The sequence below is a fragment of the Drosophila navojoa genome, chromosome 5 (assembly GCF_054131105.1).
Source record: "Drosophila navojoa isolate 15081-1374.11 chromosome 5, UAZ_NAV_1.0, whole genome shotgun sequence".
In the NCBI taxonomy this organism is placed as follows: domain Eukaryota; kingdom Metazoa; phylum Arthropoda; class Insecta; order Diptera; family Drosophilidae; genus Drosophila; species Drosophila navojoa.
Genome location: NC_142893.1, coordinates 14,616,184 through 14,636,367, shown reverse-complemented (window position 1 = coordinate 14,636,367; position 20,184 = coordinate 14,616,184). Strand labels below are relative to the sequence as shown.

Below are 20,184 nucleotides of genomic sequence, written 5' to 3'. Positions count from 1 at the left end.
ATTTCCCATATATAAATACATGCATGTATATGTACATACACTTATATTTATATATTATGTTTATACATATAATTCTTTACATATATTACTGTATATGTATATATTTTTAAATGTATACATACATACATCCATCACTTATACTGCTTTGCAAACTTATATTCATACATACATATATCTGTTTGTATACATATATAAATAAAATCACGCACACATATAAGCAATACACTCTTGTTGTGCATTCGTTCGCTTGCATATTCGTGAGGGAGAGTCGAGAGACCACAATTGAGAGGATTGGCTGCTCAACCTAACCGAACAGTAGCGCAGTGCGGTGAAATAATGGCCCATAAACGATAATTTTATTTCTTTGAAGTATCGTACAAAGTTAACATTCAACATGTTTAACTTACAATATATGTTTATTTTTTATAATTAAATGTGTCTGTACGTATTTAATCACCATTATACTGTTATTTCTCATCTAAAATCTCAGTGACAATCTAAAGGCGGCCCTGGTGCTTTATGATATCAACAGTTTTAGTAATTGTTGCAGCTGGCTTTGCCAGTGTGTGCGTGAGCGAGCACCAGAGCTCAAAATAAAGGCCCATATGGTGTGAGTCTTTATAAATACATATGTATATCAATGTGTGCTTATATACAAACATTAGGTACGAATGAATCAGCTGTTCAATGCGTATTAATCATATGGTTATATGACATGCCCTCGACAGTGTGTGTGTATCTACATGACTGTTTATGTACGTATGCATGTATTCAATCATGAATGCAGTAATGGGGAAATAATACATATATAAACACAAATCCAACATGATAAAATTGTAAATGAATATCATGAATCAAAAGATTTCATGTTATAAAATAAAAGACTTTTAGAAGTTTAAATCTATAATGAGGATATTGCGCACAATAAATTTTATACAAGTGCATATGTATATTCTTAAGTTTATATGTATTAATGTACGTGAATGTTCCTTGATCATTATTGTTTATCAATAACTTATGTTGAAATGTTGGGAAAATAATAAATAAGTTGGATGTAAACAATAAATTCCCGTCAACTTGCACACTTTTGTATATGTATATTTATAAATACGTCTACATGCGTACATATGTACATAAATGTTAATATATGTATACAAAGTATGCCGCCATATATGTGCATACATAGCTATAAGCCAGTATTTAAGTTAAAATACACGCATAAGTGCATAATATATAGGCAATTAGGTAAAATTAACCGAACGCAGTACCAGTACATTTTTTTTATTTCGATTTTTCATATAATTTCCGTAACATCGAACGGAATCGATTTTTTCGACCTGAAGCGGAGCTTAACGATCATTAAAGCTAGAGACACCAGAATTTGTTTATCATAACTGCAAAGTACAGAATATTTTTGTAATCCATATATTCTTAATTGGAAAAAATAATACTAAACTCGTTTTGTGCTGGTATTGCACAACCGTATTTAAATCTGCCTTACAGCTCTCTCGGGATTCTGCTACCAGCATGGCGGCATTCAATGCTCTTCCGCAAAAGAAACACGGCCAACTTTGCGGAAGCGTCTCCAGCGTGAACGGAATAGTGTGTTATTTTTATATACAGTACAGATAAAATGCTGACGTTTGGTTATTTGAATTGATTAGCGGTACCATCAGAACTAGCTTTTGCATTTGCCCTGTAGCGTCTAACCTAGAAGTCCGCTTATATTCTGGATAACTAGTAGATCCTTTACCTATGACAATCTCTGACAAACCAGTGACACCTAGCGTCATTTGCTTGCTATTAGTATCATAGGACCTTCCTTTGCTTATTGAAATTAATTCCAATTAGAATTTTTGTGAAAAGCACAATTGTTTTTATAGATCATAATTTGAAAAATTATAATTTAAGATATCCTCTAGTACAAAAATAAAATGTATACCAATGTAGACTGTAAAAAGATAAAAGGCATATACTAATTTAACTCACAAAGTTTACAAATATTTCTATTAATTCTAATATTAAATACAAAATATTGGCAAACATAAATTTAAATGTCTAAAACTAAATATAATATATTGGAATAAGTAAATTTGACTGTTAGTTATAAAAATCAACAAAGCAATAATAACAGGAGACGAATTCAATTGACATTTGTATATTTTTTATCATCTTCTTCGCCAATTTCTAGCATAATTTGCATGATTTTACGTTTAAGTTTCTTCCGCGAAATCATTGAGTTTAGATTTCGAAATTCATTGGCTATTAATTCGCCAAATGCATCCCACTGATCACGAACTCCTGGCCCCGGAACTTCCATGCAATTTTGCTTTTCAATATGCGTGGAAATTGATGATAAGTTTCTGCAATGTTTTGATGCAGAATTTGGTTGTACTTCGCACGGTTCCAGTTCTGCAACGCGGTTATTTGACTGCTCGGCACTTAATATTGGTAATTCCTTGTTTTCTTCTATCGGGCTTTCCGCAGTTTCCTCTTCGGTATTTTCCTTAGTGGATAAATTAATGCTATTTACAGATTTCTGGAAAATTAAAATACAAAACAACTATTATTTATTTGATTATTGAAATTAATAAGAAATACCTTGATTTGTGGTTGATATCCCGGTCGGGGCTCAATGATAGGTCGCAAAAACATTAAGGTTTCAAAATGCTCCCAGCGACAGGTTTTTGGTGATGCATTTTTCGTACCACCCATTTTTTCCAAACGTCTTTCATATTTCTTTAATTCTGAATTGAATTGATTTCGCAAATTATGCACTTTTTTACCATAATCAATTTTGGAAATTTCCAGCGTTTTACATATCTGATCTATAGCTTTATTTCTACAATCCTTGTTTTTGTACAATTCCGAATAATGATTCCATAAACAATCCGATGCACGATACAGCTCAATTAGTTTATAAATCTTTTCTCTTGTCCATATTGTTGGCTTGCGACGCTGACGTCCTTTCTGTTTCACAGTTGTAGAACTGAGTGCCATGTCATTTCTGTATTGCAAATATTCCTCTAGCTAAGAATTAGATAAAATTGATCTCTAGTAAACTTTTGTTTATTGTTACAATAAAATATTTGTTATTGGAGGCACACATTTCCTGAGTTGTTTCCACTATGCACATCCATATCCGAATCTACTATGCATATATATCGATAAGTGTTTTTATGTGCGAATGTATTTTACACAATAATATTCTGATATTTGGTACAATATATGATATGTTAATAGCAATTAAATTAGAAAGCCACATTTAAATATTTGCTATAACATTATTTGCATTTATTTATATGAATAAAATAATAATCGATGCCATGATTGAAATGCGTATCGAAGTGAAATTTATTAATTATGCTTCATATATCAATAACAAATAATATAGTAAAATTAAAATTTATTAAAACAAGTAAACAAACAATGAATGAACACTTCAGATTTAAATTTTTTTGACAGCGAACAAATTTATGTCGTTCCTCGAAAATGTAGATAGTGTGAAAGGCTACTGCAGATATAGCTAGTGTAGATACTCCATCAACTAAATTCTTTCATACTGTAACGAGTAATCGATATATTTTTTTTATCGCACTTCGTTTATTTTCGACAGGATATAATTAAAATATATGAAAGAAGTTTTTATATTATTTACTATTTATGTGTACGTACCGTCTAGTACACGTGTAAATCTTAAATCAAAATAGTACGATATTGCATTTTTCGTTCTAAAACAATGGACATTTGTTTATAATCAGAATGGCCGACGCCCACGCCCACGCCCATCGAATATTTTAATGTTCAAAAAATTGTACCTCTGGTAAATTTAAGTGCCTTTAATTGCAACACTGCGTATAAAAACTATAAGTAAATATATATTTATAATACAATTTACTTGCAGATATAAAAATAAATTCATTTTTGACTACAAAATAAAAGAATAAAATAACGAAAGCGTAATGTCACAAATAATTCCAAACACACCCACGCCTCAAATGCTGACGACATCAACAATAACACCAGTCGAATCAGCAAAACCTCAACTTAATTTTCCATCTGTAGTTGATGGCGCTCACGGAAATAATCTTCTGGCTCCGGCCCCAGATGTAATACTTAGAGCCTCAACTATATTTGGAGAGTTCAAGCATGACTCTCCACTGGATCTCGATAATGTACATAAATCGGTGGAGACTGACCACAATATGCTATCGGACGGCATAGAATATGGTAACGATTCTAAAATTCGAATAATGCCAACAGTAAAGCTGCTCGCTGCTCCCCATGCAGCGGATCCCAAACGAAAATTCGTATGCCCCTATGATAATTGTACGAAAAGTTATGGAAAAAGCTCCCACCTTCGCTCCCATTTGACATGGCACACAGGCATCAAACCATTTGTCTGCACCGAGCCCAAGTGCGGAAAGGGATTCACGCGCTCAGACGAACTGAATCGCCATTTGCGCACCCATACGGGCGAAAAGCCGTTCAAATGCCTACATTGTAGTAAAAAGTTTTCACGCAGCGATCATCTGACCAAACATTTGGCCACTCACGACAGACAGCTGAAAAGTAACAATCCGAAACGTTCGTTGCCTAATACAACCAAGGTGAAGGGTGCGAAAAAGAATACCTCTGATGCCGATTCGGGCTATCACTTTATGGCCGTAATCAATGGAGGGGGTGAGTCGAACCCAAATCAAAATCAAAATCAAAACCATCAGCAGCAGCCAGCGCCAGCAGCTGGCTATGACCATGCGCCATTCAGAATTAAATTGGAGCGACCCGAACATAGTGACAAATATCAAATCATAGCCCCATTACCTGATAACCAATTGAATGCTGCCCTCAGTGACAAGCCGGATGTCAAGTATGAGCCTGCCGAGGATATTGCACGCACACTATCGCAATTGCCGCCACAGGACGGTGCCAGTACCTATGGGATGCCTCATTTTGTGCAGGATCGACCATTTCGCTGCCGGCAATGTGAGAAGCGCTTCAAGCGCCAAGACGACTTGAATCGTCACAATCGCACGCATACGGGCGAGAAGCCCTATGCATGCACTCAATGTTGTCGACGATTCGTACGCAGCGATCACCTGAAAAAACATCAACAGACCCATTTAAAATCGCGATAGCTTCTTAGATAATAATTATATGTATACATATATATATGTTTTAAGAGCCAGTGGCATCATCCGAATAACTGTTAGTTGAATCAGGCACATGTTTGGGGGTAAAAACAGCAACAACAGCAAAACACAATACAATAAAAATTTGCAAAAAATAATTGGTTTTATTATATTTATTTCAGAGCTGAGAAAGTTTTTGGATCCATTACATTAACAGAAGAAATTCTATTTCACAATACCCATGTTTTGGCAATGTATACAAAAATATGTTAGCCAATTGGATTGTTGTGATGTGATCTTAGCTTATAAGAAAGTTCATGTAGAGATTGGAAAGGGCAAGTATCTTGGATCATTCAAATTCTGTGGCATTCAGTCTACTGCTTAGCCAATAAGACGCCCCAGATTGTGAAATATTTATTAGAATTCTTTATGCTTTTCGTCCATATTAATTTTTTCTGTAGACGATATGAAGTAGATCAATCTTATATCAAATCGCAGCAGCTGGTATAAAGAAAATACAACCACAAAAGTAACATATGGTACAGCAACAAAAAAGTGTAGTAGGTAATGCCCAACAAGGAGATACCTTCGTGATATCTCGTGGTTGAGTCGAATGCTTTAGCAGACTTTCTTAGCTATACTCTTCCAAATTCAAGAGTTATACGAGTTAATCGAGCTTTAATCATTCTGCCCAAAAAACATACACCAAATGAAGTGCAGGAATATTATTTGAAACTGCATATTTTAATACATTTTATATATATTGAAAATCACAACGTATTTTATTTATTAAAACTATTACGTTAATGTTTCGCCTTGGGTTACACAAGCCTCCAAATAGTCGATGCGGCGTTCCAGAATTGTCAGTTTTTCGTTGAGCACAGCAAGACGCGATCGACAGGACATATCTGCAAACATAATGAAAAAGTAATTTGTTTAATATTCATAGTATATATATATTTGTTAAACAAATTCGAAGTCATTGATTTTTCCTATTTTTCCAATTTGCCGCCTTGCCTTATGGCATATTAATTTATAGCACTTCTGTTTATAACAGTCAGAAACGTTCCACCTGCAAGACATGCTGATTATACTTGGTTCCCAGCTCCCCCAAAACAATATATTTTTGCAAATCGATACGCCCCTATTTGTCGGGGCTAACTAACCTTAAGTATGTACATATTACATTAAAAGTTTATAGCTTTTCATACCATATTTGTATTTATTTCAGATTTGCTATGCACTCAGTGGAAATATAGTGATATCTTTACAATGGATATGTAACTTTCCGACTGTTCTAAGTATTGTGCTTTTCGTCTTGCCACACCCACTAAAAATATGTTGACTTTTTTATTTACTGCAAACATCAAGTTAATAGCTTCTCTAGGGTGGAATTGTCATGCCCCAATGTGGGCGTTAACAAATAATCAGGCGAGGGTATAGTTAGCGTGCGGACGCACGAATATTACACAAGACTATTATAGATTTCTAACGAGAGTGAAAGAGCTACAAAACCCTCTTTAGAAACATTGGGTACGGTTTAACCTTTTTATTTTTCGTAAATTTTCTTCGTCCCTCACAGTGAAATGGGGTGCAGATATATTATTTGTGGCAAATTATTAGAGGTGATAATAGTACTTTATTCTATAAATTTTGACTATCGACGCAAGTATACATTCCGAAACTCAATTTTCTAGCACTTCAAATAACATTGGAAATTATTTTTTTCCGATTTGCCGCGCCCCTTGTGGGCATAACAATAAAATTTTAAAGTTTATCAGACGAGTATATATTCCAAAGTTCAACTCTCTGTCCCATTGCGTACAGCAAGAACGAAGCCAATATGCTCACTTCACTTCCTGAATGGAGTATTAAAACGCAGATAAACTTAAGAGAGAATCTGTACCGGAAATACCAAAAACATTAATTTTACTAAATCTACAGCAAAGCGAAGGAAGAAATTGATCAATCTGTTGTTTGACTTAGCGAAAGTTATGGTTTACTTAAAAATTAATTTATTTCATTACGAATATCCGTTCGCTTCTAGATTTAAAACATATATACAAAATACAAAACTAAAACGAAATTATTAAATGTGTGTTAAGGATTTTGCATAAAAGTATACTTTCCAAATCAACTGAATATAAGCTCAGCGGATCATAATATTTATCTAACAAATTGTATTCGCATATGTACTAAGTAAATCAAAACCATTGGTCATTATTAAATAGATGAAGGCATGTACATTCTTACCAAACGAATTTAGAAAATCTGTGATGCGTTTTATGCTGGCTGTTATAACTTCAATGTATTCTCGGTTTGCCCAATCTTGATGAATTTGTTTTTGAACTGTTTCTCTATGAGCACCGCTCATTTTAAGGTTTTATCTTAATGTATTATGGTTTTGTTTACACCTTAATTGGGGATGCTCGATATACATAAAATTTCAATCTGTTATCGATGATATTATATATTGTTCTGCTTCGATAAATGTCATATTACACACTAAAGCACTGTATTCATTATGTGGACCACGCATTTCAAATTTGTTTCGCAAACTGAGAAACAATTTATTCTTCATCTTTCTTTATTAAATAATTCAAGAGTTTTGCTGAACTTCTAGTTCAGCAAGCATTTCAAATGTTTTTAACAAATTTTTCGTACAAATTTATATGAAATAAATTAGTTAAGTCTAATTATAATATATTTTTTATAATATACATATATTATATAACATATTCAAACTGCGAAGCTGTCACCTTGAAGAACAGTGTCATTTCTATATATATTCCGATCATTCCTTATGAATGTATTATTTTGGTGTGCATTTTGCATCGGTGTTCTTATACATACCGTTTAACATATGTAATTTGCAATATTTGAAACTACATAATTTACGAACATATTCAAAAATGAATATATTATACTCCTGAATAAATTTGTATATCTATGTAAATGTAGTGGTGAATGTATAAATGTCCAGCTACACTTTTGGCATTTGTTCGTGGGTATGGTTTGGTCACACCTAATTTGGTCCTTTGAACAGTTGTGTACTCAAACAAAGTGAAATATGTATGTAAATGTTTGTGCATTTAATTGGCTCCACTTATAGAAAAGAATAATGGTAAAATAATAGAGCATATAATTACAATACTTAACCTACTTCCATATTATATAGTGAATGTGCTTCTGGTATAACGTATTTTTGTTAAGGATAAATCAAAATTGGTTGTATACATTATTCCTTTAATACTTACATACATATATATACATATTTACAAACAAAGTGTTTATTATGGATCTGCTAGAGCAATGCAAAGCTATAATCAATCCAACATTTCTCAGCTAAGACAGCCATACATACATACATATGTACACATATCCATAGGCCTCCATGCAAAACTGCTGAAAGGATACATGCAATTGTAAGCTATATTAGTAAAAATCTATTCGTATTGCAATGTTGTAAAATGCTTAAACTGGTTAGATTTCAATAAAATGCCAAATTAGGAACAATACTTCTCTCAATTATCCGCCTGGAAGTGCTAGAGACTTTTAGATCTTCCGATAAGTTCGATAGGTGATCGAGAACATTTTTGATTCTCGAAGGATGGAAATGCTCCAAGATGAAATCGGTATTGTCTTCTATTAAAGTTGTTGATATTTTGACGTAGTTATGGATGTTTAATTAAAAGTGATACCACAAACAACATCACAGTTATATAAGTGATTACTAATAACCTTTATCTCTTCTAATTTTAGTTTCGTCTACCTCATGGAAGCTTAATAAAGATTCTGATTGTATTGCTGTTAGTAAACATACTATTGTTAGTGAAAGTGTATCCACCCTACAAATCTGTTACTAATGGGAGTAGCAGACATCCAACAAATTATGATGAAGTAAAGACTAAAGCTAGTGTTCCTTTAAACTGCCCATATCATTCCGACGTTGGAGCACAAGTGACAATGTCCACTACGAATTTGGAACATTTCATATCTGAAAGTAATAAAACGAAGTTAACTTTCGCAAATATTGATATCAGCTACGGACGCTGGGATAACCAACACAAGTACAAGATTAAGGATTTTGCCGTTGTAGGCGAACAGTATACAGAATCTTCAAAAATAAGTTTAATATGCCTAGCTACGCAAAGTTCGGTAGAACGTCTATACTCTTTGCCTCAAGTGGCCGCGAATTGGATCGGTCCTATGTCTGTGGCATTATTCTCCGCCGGAAATGAAGAATATATAGTATTAAAATACTTTGTCACGTATATGCGACTTTGTTTCCCGAATGTTAAAGCAAATGCGACATTTCATATATTGTTTCCTCAAGAATATGAAAACCTTCCGGGGCATTTAACAGAACCATTGAATATCCAAAAGAAATTCAATTGTCGGAACCCTGACAAGACGCTAAAATTCTTATTAAAATTAAGAACAGCGAAAACCCTAGAATGGAGAAAGAGAAATGTATACCCTCAGAACCACATGAGAAATTTAGCCCGCAAGGGATGCCAAACGAAATATGTGTTTTTAACCGACATTGATATAATACCTAGTGTTAATAGTGTTGTACAGCTTAACCAATTTTTTAAAACTGTCAATTGCGAGAAGAATTGCGCCTATGTTATTCCCACTTTTGAAATTGATGTTCGGGCATCGTTTCCACAATCAAAGGAGAGTTTGTTAGCGCTAACGAAAAAAGGATTAGCGAGACCTTTCCACGAAAAAGTGTTTATTTACAATCAATATGCAACTAATTTTTCAAAGTAGGTATACTTTTCCAATCAAGTTAAATTTCATTTCGCTAGTCGTGCCTATCGATTTTTATCGATTTCTTAATTTTCTTTTCAGATGGTTAACATCAAAGGGAAATGAGACTTCAGTTAGCATAAGCCATATAGTAACAAACTTTGAGTTCTTATATGAACCGTTTTATATAGCATTAGATACTGTTCCCATCCATGATGAAAGATTTACTGGTTATGGATTTACAAGGAATTCTCAAGTAAGTATTAGTTTTAAATGGCACAAAGAAATATGTTTTGGACCTTGGCTTGGGCAAAAAATACCACCTTTGCCCATTTCTGGCTTCTCATTAAGATATTATATATGTGTATTAATATATTATTTGTAGGTCTATGAAATGTACGTGGCTGGATACAAATTCTATGTTCTATCGCCTGTTTTTACATGCCATTGGGGCCTGCAAAGAAAACAAGCGAGGCCTGCATGGAGAGAGCAACAAAATAACGCCAACAGAAAGAAGTTTGACAGCTTTAAAAGTGAAATATTTGCACGATATAAAAACGATCCACATATTAAAGTAAAATAAAAGTGCTCAATTTTAACCTAATCTGTAATCGAGTTACTATATATAGACGTATGTCGAAATGGTTAGAGTCTTGCTTGCTATCTGCATTTATTTATCGATAATTTTGCTTGGCTTACCAAATTAATACATACATAAATTAACTTTTAGTGGGTAAAAAAAAATTGTTGCAAATGGAACATAAATTTGTTATATATGTACATTTATATATATATTATGATATATTTATTTTGGTTAAAAATGCAGACTTTCCAAGCAGCTTGTTGATTTGTCACAGTTACTTTTCGATATTAAGTAGTTGCGAAAAGTAACGAATAGACAAATGTCTCTCATCGCTAATGTTCGCTTGGGTTAACCAGTTTAATTTATTTTGCCGACTCTTCCTGACTTAGTTGATATTCTAAAAATATAAATAAATCGAAATAGAATGTTATACGGAATTTTAAGTCTGTGCTGGATTCCGTTAGCGGGATTTGTTTCATTTTTGGTCATTTTATCTGCTATCAACAAATCTATTGGAGTGCGCAGGGCATACGTTAAGCTCCTTCTTAGGATTTTTGAGGTAAATTTACTTAAGAATTATGTGTAAATATAAAAATATGTGTAAAAGTGAATGTATTTATAAATAATGTGTTATATATAAATAGAACATACAACTTTTTTGTTGCTCAAAAACACAATATATTAAATCATAGTGGATTAAAAATAAGTTCATAAATATAGCTTGCTTCAATAATAGTACTGATGTGCTTGAATAATAACAGTATTAGAAGCGTTTAAATGTACATTTGATTGACTTAAAACTCAGTCAGCCTCTATAAGTAAATATGTACACAATATCACGATAATAACGGAACGTTTAGCAATCAACTTTCTATGAGATTGTAATTGATTTCGTCAAAATACAGACAGTGATTCCAAAAAGTATTGGTACACCAGTAAATTTGGTCCCTTCAGGACGATCGATTAATGAGAATGAAAGAGGCATAAACTAAAATAAATTAATGTAATTTATCTATGAAAGTACATCATTACATTACGGACTTTTTTTTTTTTACTTTACTTTTATAATTTATAGCAAACATAAAATTTGACCCTTTGGGGTCAAAGTGTCCATATCCTCCATAGACTTCTTAAGTAATTTTGAAACAGACGAATGTGATCATCGCAGCTGTTTTTGAACCGCAATCGAATATTACGCAATTTTCTAGTGCAAAACGGTTACGTTAATTTTATGGCTCTTACTATTTTTTATTACTTAGATAGTATAATTATATATTTACTCCCAGTCGATAAGTATAGACCACCTTTTATTGGAAAAATATCGCTTGTATGTCTATAAGGGTCAATAATTGTGAATAAAAGAAATATGATAAATGATAAATTGATCTTATTTCTATATTATCACAAAAACTCTGTGAAAATTTGCGTTTAAAAAGTTAAAATTTATAAGAAATGCTGTGACAAGTGTCAAGCACATTTATCTGGCTTCAGTTCTAATAGGCTTTAATATCGGTTTGGCGATATGCGAATGCAAGATTAGAGTGGGACAATACTAAGCATAAAAATACCAAGGTGTGGCGGGCATAGATCTCATGTAAAATATTTATATGTAAATATACTTTTTCAAGTTTCCTTAATAAAAATGAGACTCAAAATTTTCTAATGTAGATTTCCTCTATGGCAATATGCAAGAATATATTTATGTAGCTTTAAACTTGAGATTTACTGTCTTTTAATGGAAAGAAATGATAAACGATTCCTTCCAGATGACATGAATATCTGAAGTATCAGCAGAAAAGAATAATATGATCCGGTAAGTATACCGGCTTGGTTATGTTAATGATGAATGAATATATAGAGATCTCTTTGGGGGTGCGCAAATTAAAAACTCTTTCGAGGTTTTAGAACTGTTCACTAAATTGAAATCATCGCCTTTAGAAGATTTAGAATAAGATGGTTCTATGTACTTCGATTTTCCAATATTCTCCTTTGATAGTTTTTTGCCATGCATGAGATTGGGAGTAGGTCCAAAATGCATGAGATCGGAGTTGCATGCTTCTCACATAACTTAACTTGTGCAGGGCTATTTTCTAGTCAAGGATATCCTCATCCCTTTAATCAATTTTGTATAAAATATTTCTTACTGACAGAGACGGATATGTTTAAAAATCTCAAAAAGTATTATATTTCTCTTGTAAACAATTTTCGAATTCTCTTGATTATAGTATGGCCGTAACAGCATAGAGTCGGCATCAAATGAAAATCAGAAGAGCCCGAATGATAAGGGCGAAGATCAAAATTCACAGGTGGAGTTGGTGAATGGATTAGACGCAAAAGAACCAACAACTGGAGCAGTCCTTATCAACCGGGATGCTGTTTTGCTACCCCAGCCTCAAGAGCTCAATCATGATAAACCAACTTCAATAAAAAAGGTAAATAACACAATGCTTTTCTATAATCGTGCATATTCATTCAAGATAATGGCTATTCAAGTATGGAATGCTGTTTTTGTTTACAGATAAGATTGCTTTAGAAATAGATCGAATCACTTGATATTTATAACAAATATTTACATTTTAATTTTAGGAGGAAATAAACTTCGATTTTGAAAATTGCTTAGATTATGTGAAAGCTGGAGTCGAAGCGATTATCGAAGATGATGTTACCTCAAGATTTCAGGCTGAAGAGCTGAAGAACTGGAACATGCTGACGCGAACAAATCGACACTATGAATTTATATCATGGAAAATAACATTGATATGGGTGGTTGGATTTGCAGTGCGATATAGTATATTGATGCCATTGCGCGTATTCGTTTGCTTTGTCGGAGTAAGTATTCATTCGATGATAACATTCTTAATAACATAGATAATAGAATTAATTCAGCTAATACCGTATCGGTTGCCTATACTATAAAAAGATAATGTCATTTATACACATATTCGTTTTAGCACTCGAATTTGATATTTGTAGGTGCTGAAAATTAATAAATTGATTCCCACGCTCCTAATGATAATAAAGTTTACATATTATCTATAATTGTAATTATCTAATGTGGACGCATATCAAATGATATCATACAGCCGGAACCAATATTATGGGCGCTGAATCCTACTCTTTAGTAGAATTACAACTGAAATATTAGAAAAAATGAGTTAACTTATTTTCTCGTCCGAATATGATCTGAAGTATATAGGCTGGAGTTGAGTTTTTCCTTGGAATGTTAACTCAATGGACAATTATTCCTTAGTCTGGTTCATATGTCCGAGCGTACATTATATTTGATATATAGTAGTGGATATATTTTGCTAAGGCTAAGCTGTTAGTTGTTTTAATATGTATTATATATTTATTTTTCGCTTTAAGTTTTATTATCTTTTATTTAATTTGTACTTATTATTAAGTTTTTATTTTTGTTTTTATTTTTGTTAAATATTTTAATTTATAAATAGCACATTTTTATTTACATTAGAGTTTCTACAATTCGTCATCTAACATTTTAACCATATCTGAAATAGAATAGAACCCTTCAAACTTATCAATAAATGAGAGAAAGCTAAGGAAAGGGCATGTCAAGCACTGTTGCGAATTAAGGAGAGCTCTCGATTTGATTGCCATGTTTATATTTATTTTTTATTATTAATATTTAACTTTGGCTCAACAGGTTGTATTTGCAGTTCTTTCTAATGCATTTGTGGCCCTAATACCCTATCGATTCTTGCGGCGCCCCTTAGCGGATTTATGTTTTAAAATAACCTTCCGTCTCATAGCAAGCTCTTTGTCAGCAGTTATAACATTTCACAATAAGCAATATAAGCCCACAGCTACTGGGTTTTGCGTAGCCAATCATACCACGCCCTTTGACGTCGCAATGCTCTCTACAGATTGTACATTTTCCTTGGTGAGATAGAAGATTTTTACCTTTCATTTCACCTTGTTTGCTGCATTTCAGTTTTATTTCAATGCACTTTTGTTTATTTCGTTGCTCATGATTATGCCTACTCGCGAAAACGTCAAAAGAGATATCATACACGGGATCCATTATAAATGAAAATCATCCTGAGTTCGTGCACGACATATACAATGATTTCATGATTTCTTGATTGGACAGAGCTCTTGCCAATATCAATGAGTCCCATGTGCATATGGCTTGTTATATGTTGAATGTTTCGTTTTCTGTTTTTTATCCATTTATGTTTCTGCTTATGTTATTGTCCTTGCATTGCTCAGTTAAGTTCAAGTAAAAAATGGGCTTAGTTTGATTGCAAATATATTGCAATTGGGTAAGTGAGCGAGCGAAGATGAAAAGGTAATGTACACGGTTTACAATCAGATCCGAGCTAATGTCAAATACTTTTGCAAAAGTCACGACATATCAAATTTTATTTGTTTAGGGGATATTTCGCTATTTCTCGTATATTTAGCTTTGCAGTTTATTAAATTAATCATAAATAGAAATGATATAATACAAGGAAAATAAAATATGGAGTTTTTAATAAATATATTAATATATATATATTTTTTTTTCTAAGAAATATTTTATCTACTTCTAAAACTTGAGAGCCTTAAACGGCAAAGCTAATTTATTTGCTTGAACAATCTTACAATCAAATGCAGTAGTTGTCTGAGCTTTACTTCCCCACACTCTAATATAATATTTCTTCAAATATAATATTTGTATCCCGTTTTGTCCAGTGCAACTTTGTCGATTTTTGCAATCATTACTAAAAAAAGTTGACTAAATACGTGTTGTTTTGCATAATGCCGCTACTAACGACCTTTTGCAGTATTAATATTACTAATAAAGCATAGTTAGGACCATTTGTCTTATCGTCGAATCCGCCCGAGTGTAATTTGATGATCTAGTGAGAAGTTCGATACCATTTCTTTGCCTCTTTCTGATATGAAAGTTATACTTACATATATTGTTGCTTAAGTTGAATCTAATGAGATTTATTCAATACTGCCCTGATTTCGTTGGATAGGAAAGCAAAATATCATAATGTTGTATACCTTCGGCTATTAAAATCGGGATACCAACTTATTTTATTTGAAGTAGAAAGTATGTTGTATAATGTAGAATATATTTAGGTATACATTAAAGCAATGCGATTTGCATTATTTTAATTGACAAACCACTTAAATTAAACTTACGAAAATAACAATAATATAATATAAGATCTAAATTACACACGCCTTTTGTTCTATGCAATCTCAGGTAGTGTGGTTAACAGCATGCACAGCAGCTGTGGGCAATCTTAAGGATGGCGAAAAAAAACGCGCTATTGTGAATAAGGTGCTGGGGCAGTGCTTTGGCCTTTTGTCCAGCGCCATTTCAGCAGTTATAACTTATCATAATGAGGATAATCGACCGTCATCGACAGGTATTTGTGTGGCAAATCATACAAGCCCCATAGACGTACTCGTACTGATGTGTGACACAACCTATTCTCTGGTAAGAAATCAAACGAATTACGAGGAATATTTGACCAAATAATATTTGAAACTTGATAGTATTTGTATGTATTATTTGGTTAGGACACTACGATTCATTTAACACTCTGCTAAAAGTTGTGAAAAATGACTCACAGTCTATGCATTGTATATATTACAACTTTAATTTGACAAATATTCAACATTTTATTTTCTAGTTTCCATTTTAAAGTTTTCATGCGTTGATTGAAAATGTAAACTCATTCAATTTTGTATAAATTATTGAAGAGTACGAGAGAAGGCTTTACAACTCCCGAGGATACTAGATGAATTCAGGTTTTAGAATAATCAATGCGAAATATGACAGACACACATAGAGGTATCTCTTAGTCGGACCGTGCTGACTAATGCAATCTTGCTTACATGGTTTTTTCGTAATCTATGCAATAAGCTTGCAATTGCTTGGGATTCTCACTTGCTTACTATATTCCCAGATTTTCGCATAGTCTCAGAGTCTAGCAGAAAAATCAATATACAATAGAAGCATCAGTTCTTGTTGCTATTATTTTATTATTATTATTGTTTTACGGAAAGTAATTCCATTTTTCCAGATACCTTGACCCAAAATTCAGGTAATACCAATTCAAGTTTTAACGGAATACTATGTTATATCACGCCTTCTTGTTATGTCAAAAATGCATTTGTAATCCATTTCAATCAATCATCGTTTAAATGAATCATCATTCAAATCCATCCTCTAGACGGAATTGGATAAAGTCATATAGTGAATACATACACATACATTGAATTACTTAAATGTTTTATATGAAGAGAACAAAAAAAAAAAAAAGAGAAAAAAGAATATTGTGTATAACTCTCATTTATAGATCGGTCAACGACATGGTGGATTCCTTGGCATTTTACAAAGAGCACTGGCAAGAGCATCTCCTCACATTTGGTTTGAACGAGGCGAAGCTAAGGATCGTCATTTGGTTGCCGAACGACTAAAACAGCATGTGTCAGATCCCAGTAATCCGCCAATTCTGATATTCCCGGAAGGTACCTGTATCAACAATACGTCCGTTATGCAGTTTAAGAAGGGTAGTTTCGAAGTGGGCGGCGTTATATATCCCGTTGCCATAAAGTAAGCATTGTGCCCATTGTTCCTTTTCTGTCAGTCCACATAATATTAATATTAATATTAATATTGCCTTCGTTTCAGATACGATCCCAGATTTGGCGATGCATTCTGGAACAGCTCCAAATACTCAATGATGCAATATCTTTACATGATGATGACGTCGTGGGCAATCGTGTGCGATGTGTGGTACTTGCCGCCAATGTATAGACAAGAAGGCGAGTCGGCGATAGATTTTGCCAATCGTGTCAAAGGTGTTATAGCCAAACAAGGCGGTTTGGTCGATTTGGTATGGGATGGCCAGCTGAAACGCATGAAACCGAAAAAGGAATGGAGAGAAATACAACAAATTGAATTTGCAAATCGATTAAAATCGGACTGACGTTTCAGTTAAACACTTATTATGTTATTATTTGTAATTTACAATGGAGAAATGTAAAAATAAATGACTTTTACCAAAAAAGAAGAAAATGAAAAGCAACAGAACAGAATACTTCCCTAATATCAAAGACTAGAGTAATAAAACAAATATATTTCAAAAGAAAGTATCAATTAAATATGCCTTTAAATTGTGAACAGAAAACTCAATTATTCGTAATAATGGTTTTTATTAATTTCTCTTATGGTCTGTCAATGGCCTAATACCATAGTTAATATACTTGTAAATATTATTAAAAATATGTTAATATAGGTATTTGTACATATATATCAAGGCATATTAGGCATGATAAACATATAACTAAGTGCTTTATATAAGGGATTAAGTTAGTTGTTCCTCCGTTTGTAGAATTACAGCATTCTGTTGCGAAATTGACAATTTTCGGATACAAATTCTTCCAAAACTGTACGCGACGATTGTCCGAGAGATGACCAGTATTGAAACTTTCATCAACTATCAAGTACGAATACCTGGGCGGCTCCATTGCGCTCCATTTAACATAAACATTGGCCTTTGTAGGATTTGATGCTTTCGCAAAGTTCGCCCACAGTGTCATAACGATGTCTGCCATTTTTTTATCAGTGGGCTTCCACTCCACGACGTTGCCCACATAGGGAATACCCCAAACGAATATCTGGTCGAAATACTTCGGCACTCCAATCCAATTCGGTAGATCGGAGCTTAGAGTTTTCGATCGAAACTTGAATATATAGCTATAAACAGTCTGATGCTTACTGACGATGTCTATAAACGTTTCCAGTGGAGTTAAATATGATTTTTCCGTATTAGAATTGACTATATTTGTATTAATTTTCATTTCCTCCTCGCTGGTTTCATCGGAATACATGAAATTAATAGCATCGGAAACGATGGGGAAGTTCGTACACCATTCGTTATTCCCGGTTACTTTATAGATATCATTTACTGCAATGTCGGAAAAGTAGCTCTTGAGATCCTCCGTAGTCAGCTCAGTGGAAATATATTCATCTAAAATTGTAAGAACTTCCTCCATATCCGTGATGCCAACAATTAGTGGCACTTTGTGATAATTTCCACTCTTAAATAGATTTTCCGGCTGGTTTTCGATAAATGGATATGACGTATTACTCAGTCCATAATCGACAATGGGGCCCCACTGAATAGACGGCAGATTCTCGGTTATTATTTTTGCATCGATTCTCTTTAAGCATTGAATTAATAGCGACGTTGGCCTTCGAGCACACCCGAAAATATTTGATATCCTATCCAGATCGTTGTTGAATTCATGTGGAAATCGAACAGGGACGAGGGGATTTCCAGACATTATAATAGCTCTATGAAACCCGCCCTTCGACCACTCCCCCGACGTCATGTGCAAAGCCGCACTAATTGCACCAGCATCGTGGCCCATCAATGTGATCCGATTCTCGTCACCGCCAAAATAATTGATATTTTTCTTAACCCAATAGAGTGCAGCCGACTGGTCCATCAATCCGAAATTTCCTTGAGCCTCGCCGTCATCCGTCGAAAAGAAGCCAAAGATATTTAATCGATACGAAAAGGTTACAACAATAACTTTCTGCTTAAAAACCAATTGAAATGGCTCAATGTCAATTGGGCTGCCCATTGTAAAGTTCCCGGAATGAATCCAAACAATTACAGCATATCCATCGACTTCAGGTAGTCCTAAAAAATAGAAGTGAAAACATTATAAACACTAATTGAATACTGATATCAACTCAATTAAAATTCTTAATTATTTAGAAATTTTTAAAAGAATGTTTAAAGATATTTTCCAAAAATCAATCAAAATATCATCTAATATTCAATATTCTATTTTAAATGGTTCAAAGACTCACCGTCAGGTACATATACATTCAAATGCAAACAGTTCTCATCGTATTTTCTTGCCCCACTCTCATTGGGCATATCTCCCGAAAGAACATCCAATACTTTGTCGAGCTGGGCATTAGTTGGGGCGCGCGCTTTTTGCCAACAGCTGGGCCCGAAGGAGGTTGCATTGAAAACGCCTTTCCATGGTGGCAATTCAATGTCGGGCGGAGAGAATCTTGCAGCATGTGCATACCGAATGCCCAAGTATGCTTTAATATTTTGGGTTCGATACATTTTCAGATATGTCCCAGATATAATGCCATTTCCAGGTATATGTATATAGGGTGCATCGATGCTATTTACACACGTGTAGAGCAAATTATAAGTGATGTAGAAATAAACAGAAATTAACAAATTCTTCGACCACATCGTGACTTGAAGTATTTTTGCACATGCTTAGAGGGTTTAAGGTACAATACTCAGGAGTTTCTAAGATTTTTTTTTTGTCAATAAAATTGTCAAGGAACGAAAAACAAGCTAATAAACCCTGTTGCTAAGCCTTCGTCACCATGGCAACAATCAGGTTTTTTTATTCTTTTGGATGAATAAAATCATTGCTAAGCCTTCGTTGCCATGGCAGCAATCAGGGTTTTAATATCATTAATTACCACGCTTTCGTTGCTAGGTCATAAATTGAGCCAATTCTATACCCTATCGCAAAGTGAAAGTTCTGAATAGCTTGACTCTACGAGTGGGTTATTAGAGCATTCGCTTAAATACCAATGGATATTTGAGTTATTCAACAGTTTGTTTACAATGAAAATTGAATGAATGGGTTATCATTGATATAAATTAAATGTTATAAATATTACTAATATATTTATACTTTTTA

At 33.5% G+C, this 20,184-nt stretch overlaps 6 protein-coding genes across 8 annotated transcripts; 3 read left to right on the top strand and 3 right to left on the bottom strand.

The window, feature by feature from the left end:
* Positions 1–1,979: 1,979 nt before the first annotated feature.
* LOC115564821 (uncharacterized) lies at positions 1,980–3,148 on the bottom strand. Its single transcript, XM_030389544.2, has 2 exons — positions 2,602–3,148; positions 1,980–2,539 (listed from the first exon to the last, which is right to left on the bottom strand). Exons 1-2 carry the CDS (start codon positions 2,998–3,000, stop codon positions 2,144–2,146), a joined length of 795 nt encoding a protein of 264 aa, XP_030245404.2. The 5' UTR covers positions 3,001–3,148; the 3' UTR covers positions 1,980–2,143.
* Positions 3,149–3,561: 413 nt separating this feature from the next.
* On the top strand, positions 3,562–5,290 carry LOC108658543 (uncharacterized). Its single transcript, XM_030389543.2, has 2 exons — positions 3,562–3,823; positions 3,905–5,290. Exon 2 carries the CDS (start codon positions 3,963–3,965, stop codon positions 5,136–5,138), a length of 1,176 nt encoding a protein of 391 aa, XP_030245403.2. The 5' UTR covers positions 3,562–3,823; positions 3,905–3,962; the 3' UTR covers positions 5,139–5,290.
* A 567-nt stretch (positions 5,291–5,857) lies between these two features.
* On the bottom strand, positions 5,858–7,599 carry HSPC300 (hematopoietic stem/progenitor cell protein 300). The gene is made up of 2 exons (XM_030389545.2): positions 7,386–7,599; positions 5,858–6,040 (listed from the first exon to the last, which is right to left on the bottom strand). Exons 1-2 carry the CDS (start codon positions 7,504–7,506, stop codon positions 5,931–5,933), a joined length of 231 nt encoding a protein of 76 aa, XP_030245405.1. The 5' UTR covers positions 7,507–7,599; the 3' UTR covers positions 5,858–5,930.
* A 540-nt stretch (positions 7,600–8,139) lies between these two features.
* Positions 8,140–10,491, top strand: LOC115564825 (beta-1,4-glucuronyltransferase 1). The gene is made up of 4 exons (XM_030389550.2): positions 8,140–8,256; positions 8,895–9,904; positions 9,990–10,143; positions 10,273–10,491. The coding sequence occupies exons 1-4, from the start codon at positions 8,254–8,256 to the stop codon at positions 10,468–10,470; spliced, it is 1,365 nt and encodes a 454-aa protein (XP_030245410.1). The 5' UTR covers positions 8,140–8,253; the 3' UTR covers positions 10,471–10,491.
* Positions 10,492–10,789: 298 nt separating this feature from the next.
* Gpat4 (Glycerol-3-phosphate acyltransferase 4) lies at positions 10,790–17,629 on the top strand. 3 transcript variants are annotated; one of them, XM_089260983.1, is made up of 6 exons: positions 10,790–11,029; positions 12,696–12,902; positions 13,057–13,299; positions 14,135–14,371; positions 16,791–17,047; positions 17,126–17,629. In XM_089260983.1, exons 1-6 carry the CDS (start codon positions 10,895–10,897, stop codon positions 17,421–17,423), a joined length of 1,377 nt encoding a protein of 458 aa, XP_089117109.1. In that variant the 5' UTR covers positions 10,790–10,894; the 3' UTR covers positions 17,424–17,629. The 3 variants fall into 3 exon arrangements, with proteins under 3 accessions (XP_089117109.1, XP_089117110.1, XP_089117108.1); XM_089260982.1 differs by lacking the exon at positions 14,135–14,371 and adding an exon at positions 15,689–15,925 and having other exon boundaries at positions 10,792–11,029; XM_089260984.1 differs by lacking the exon at positions 14,135–14,371 and having other exon boundaries at positions 10,791–11,029.
* On the bottom strand, positions 17,288–20,110 carry LOC115564837 (fatty acyl-CoA hydrolase precursor, medium chain). The gene is made up of 2 exons (XM_030389580.2): positions 19,319–20,110; positions 17,288–19,145 (listed from the first exon to the last, which is right to left on the bottom strand). The coding sequence occupies exons 1-2, from the start codon at positions 19,719–19,721 to the stop codon at positions 17,713–17,715; spliced, it is 1,836 nt and encodes a 611-aa protein (XP_030245440.2). The 5' UTR covers positions 19,722–20,110; the 3' UTR covers positions 17,288–17,712.
* Positions 20,111–20,184: the final 74 nt, after the last annotated feature.